General features: G+C 40.0%; 1 protein-coding gene across 1 annotated transcript in view; it reads right to left on the reverse strand.

Annotated features, from left to right (window-relative positions):
* The window catches only part of LOC110336231 (disintegrin and metalloproteinase domain-containing protein 5-like), a 55224-nt gene that overhangs the window by 40146 nt on the left and 11458 nt on the right, over positions 1–3620 (reverse strand). Inside the window, exon 11 of the mRNA XM_021218690.1 lies at positions 1724–1857. Within this exon, the coding sequence (XP_021074349.1) occupies positions 1724–1857 (134 nt within the window). The remainder of the gene's footprint in view (positions 1–1723; positions 1858–3620) is intronic.

Here is a 3620-nt window from a genome sequence, read left to right on the forward strand (position 1 = left end):
CTCTCTCTCTCTCTCTCTCTCTCTCTCTCTCTCTCTCTCTCTCTCTCTCTCTCTCTCTCTCTTTCTCTGTGTGTGTGTGTGTGTGTGTGTGTGTACACTGAGCATATGCATTTGTACATATGTTCTCCTTTAAGTTTGGAATCTTTAAGCACTGGAACTGCTATTTGTGATTCTCTTCCTGAGGCAAAATAATTGATCTTCAAATTTTCAACCTTAATTTTCTGTATATTTTTTAAGCTATTCAATTCTATCTTATACTCTGGAGACTCTTATTATATACACCAGAATAAACATACAACGTGAACATTAAGTTAAGCTGCCGAGACTACGTGGCAAGTGGTATTTCTCATTCTTGCTTCTTTTTCACTAAGTGTAAATTAAATATGTATATGTATAATATATATGTATAATATATATTATATATAATATATAAGTATATATTTATATATTTATAAATAGATATAATATAATATTATACATATAATATACATATATTTTATATATATATATATATAAAATGAAGTGAGAGGCAAGTCTGCAAAGCCAAGATCTGAGTTACCAGAAGCCAACTCCCAGGACTGAGAGAACCACATAGGGCCCGGCATTTTCTATCCACCTGCCCTCCAAAGACAGTGTCCTTGGGATCCATGACTTTGGAACTACAGGAAAAGATAGCTCGGCTAAGGTCCCTCCTCCCTAGAATCAAATGGAAAACAGGAAAGTGGTAAGAGAAAGCAATTACAACTCCGCCTGCCTACTGTGACAGAAATGTCAACCCGGATAGTTATTTTGCACACTGTGTGAGATACTGTCTCAAAAGTGGGAGGGCAGGGCAGGGTGGAGGGACTCAGGACAGGTCCAGAAAACGTGTTGTGTATGTAAACAAGGGAGATGGATCAGATGTCTATGGGACACCCAGGCTTGAATGGTTCCTGCACCAGTCCTCACAAATACCATGAGGTGGGATCAACCAAAATGTTCCTCACAAAATGAGTAGCTAAGATGTGTCTGCTTGCAACTAACTCTTCAGCCATAAAGAGTGTACAGCCCTCTCATTTGCTCCAACCTGGGCGGACTCAGAGCCTGCTACGTTAAGTGAAAGAACTTAGGATTCAGGTACAAGAATTAAAAATAGCACAACACCCCACTCAAAAGTAGTGTTTAAAACACTGAGCCCATGAAAGTTGACAGTGGAATAGTGGTCGCTAGATGCTGGGAAAGCAAGGAGAAGAGAAGAGAGTAGGGAGAGGTCACATAAGGAGTTCCTATCACATATTGATGAGGGAAGTAAGCTTTTCCTTCATGGACAGCAGGGTGATTATAGTTAATGTTAATACATTGTTTATCATCTATTAATGTTAACAATGAGGGTAGCTTTGAATGTCAAAGCACTGAAGAAATAAAGCATAAAGCCAGAGATAGATATGCCCATTACTCAAGAGTTAATCGATGTACAATATATTCCTGAATCAAAATTTCATAATATGTATTGTAATGATGTGCTAACATTGCAATAGTAAATAGTAAAATAGATGTTGAGAGAAAAAGGCAACCAATAAGCACGGGTCGGGGCTCCAAACGTTTAACATCCACATGTTCATTACTGGGAAGGATGTGGAATGTTAAAAATAACCAACATCAATTACTTGAATTCAGTGAACAGAAGTAGCTATCCAAAAGCAAAGGGACATGTGTGTGTGTTTAGTAAAGAAGGCTGTCTTACATTGCTCTGGGCGTCATTAGGCAAACGTCTCCTGTACAGTGGCAGTTCTCAGTGTCGTAAGTTAAGCCCATACTAATGCTCAGCAGCTGCAGGACAATGACACTAAACGATTCTAACGATAAACCTTTTGGATACTAAACAGGAGCAGAAGGGGAGAGAGTTAGCAAAGCAACATTTGCTGCAGTGAAAAATAATGTATTAACACTTTCAAGACAGACGCCCACATGGGCGTAACTATCGTAGAGTTATATAAATGTTTGAACGATGGACTTGTTGAATATAGGTGACTCAATATAGTTTTACTTCAGAATGCTATGAGTTAAATGACAGCGCAAGCCACCATACCAAAGATAACCCATGAAAAGCACCCCTTTCTGTGACTTCTTTCTGTTGCCTTCAACCCAGTGCCTTTAATCTTGTATTCAATAATCAAATCTGTATTCCCCAATGGGTCCCAATAACCCAGACTTCCTATGACATCCCCTATGATGCCACTCTGTTGAGAGGCAGCTAGCCTTGACCTCCCCCGATTCGTCCAATCCAGCAGATTGAATTGAATCATTTATGAATAGCTCGTGCAGACTACCTTCTTGGATTCTCTGCCTTGACCATTTGAAGGAAATGGTGGCTTTGGAGGGAGGGGAGGAGGGAGACATTTGGAGCGGCCTCTGTGCATGAAGCTGGAAGCATGTTTTCTGCAGCACAACAGCTGCCAGGTCCCTGAACTTGGATTTTGAAAGCAATAACAGTTTCAGAGGGTGTTCTTTGCTGATTTGAAAGCATTGAACCAGTCTCGAGTGTTTTTCAAGTGAGCATTACGACTTTGATTAAAGTGTCGTTTTTTTGTTTAAGTGTTTTAGATTTAATCCAACCTGTATCCGTGAGGACAGAACAAAGGGTGATAAAGTTAAATATTAATCAACAAAGCATCCAAGTCTATGCTGTTGATATCATAAACAGAGCTTGCTCTCAAGGGTTTGTTACAAGGAAGGGATTCCTGCTATTGCTGCCCACTTCAGTGTACAACAATGGAAGCTGAGCAAGAGCAATCAGTTAAAAGGAAAGAAGCAGAACAGCCATGTGAGGAGACAGGAAAAGAGAATCGCTGTCTGTCATCTGCAAAAGGTATTCTCGTGCATCCAGAGAACCTACACATTTTGCTAAAGGGTGTTAGGGCACACAAATGCAGTGATCTCCAAGCAACCGAAACTCACACGTACAACTTAGTATTGTTTACAATAATGACACAGCAGAGAAAACAAGAACGCTGCCCAGGCTGCTGCCCGTGATCCGCATCCAATGTCAAATGCTCAGACAGAGGCTCCCCAAATGCAGATGAAGAGAGCTGAAGATGACATGAATAATCACCAAGGTGCTAGAAGAGCACAAATGGCTAAGATACATGCTTTATCTAAAGTCGTGCAGTTTTGTAATCCCAGTTGTATTTGACACATAAGAAAGAAAATCTGTACACGATCACGGAAAACCCACCAGCCACAGTTTATTAGAGCATGAAGAACAAGATGACTGCCACCATTATTTCTTTATTTGATTCAAACTATAGTTTGAGGCTGTATGGTATTTATTCAAATCAAGCGTAGAGAACAACAGAGCTTAGTAAAAGGCCCCCACGAAACCATGCACAAAGATTGCTGATTTTATTTTAGTTTTTCAAGAATGGCAAGATATCACAGTGAGAAAAGGACAGAGTCTTCTAGAGATATTCATCATTCACAAAAGCTAGTGGAAAAATAGATTACAGCTCTAACAATAGCATTCTGGATTCGCCAATGTGAAGGTTTTTGACTTTGGCCTTTGTGAATTTTTCTTGACTAAGATACCAAAAACTCAGGGAACAAAGAAGAAGGAGAAGGAGGTGGAGGAGGAGGAGGAGGAG

This window comes from Mus pahari, chromosome 19 (genome assembly GCF_900095145.1).
Source record: "Mus pahari chromosome 19, PAHARI_EIJ_v1.1, whole genome shotgun sequence".
Taxonomy (NCBI): Eukaryota; Metazoa; Chordata; class Mammalia; order Rodentia; family Muridae; genus Mus; species Mus pahari.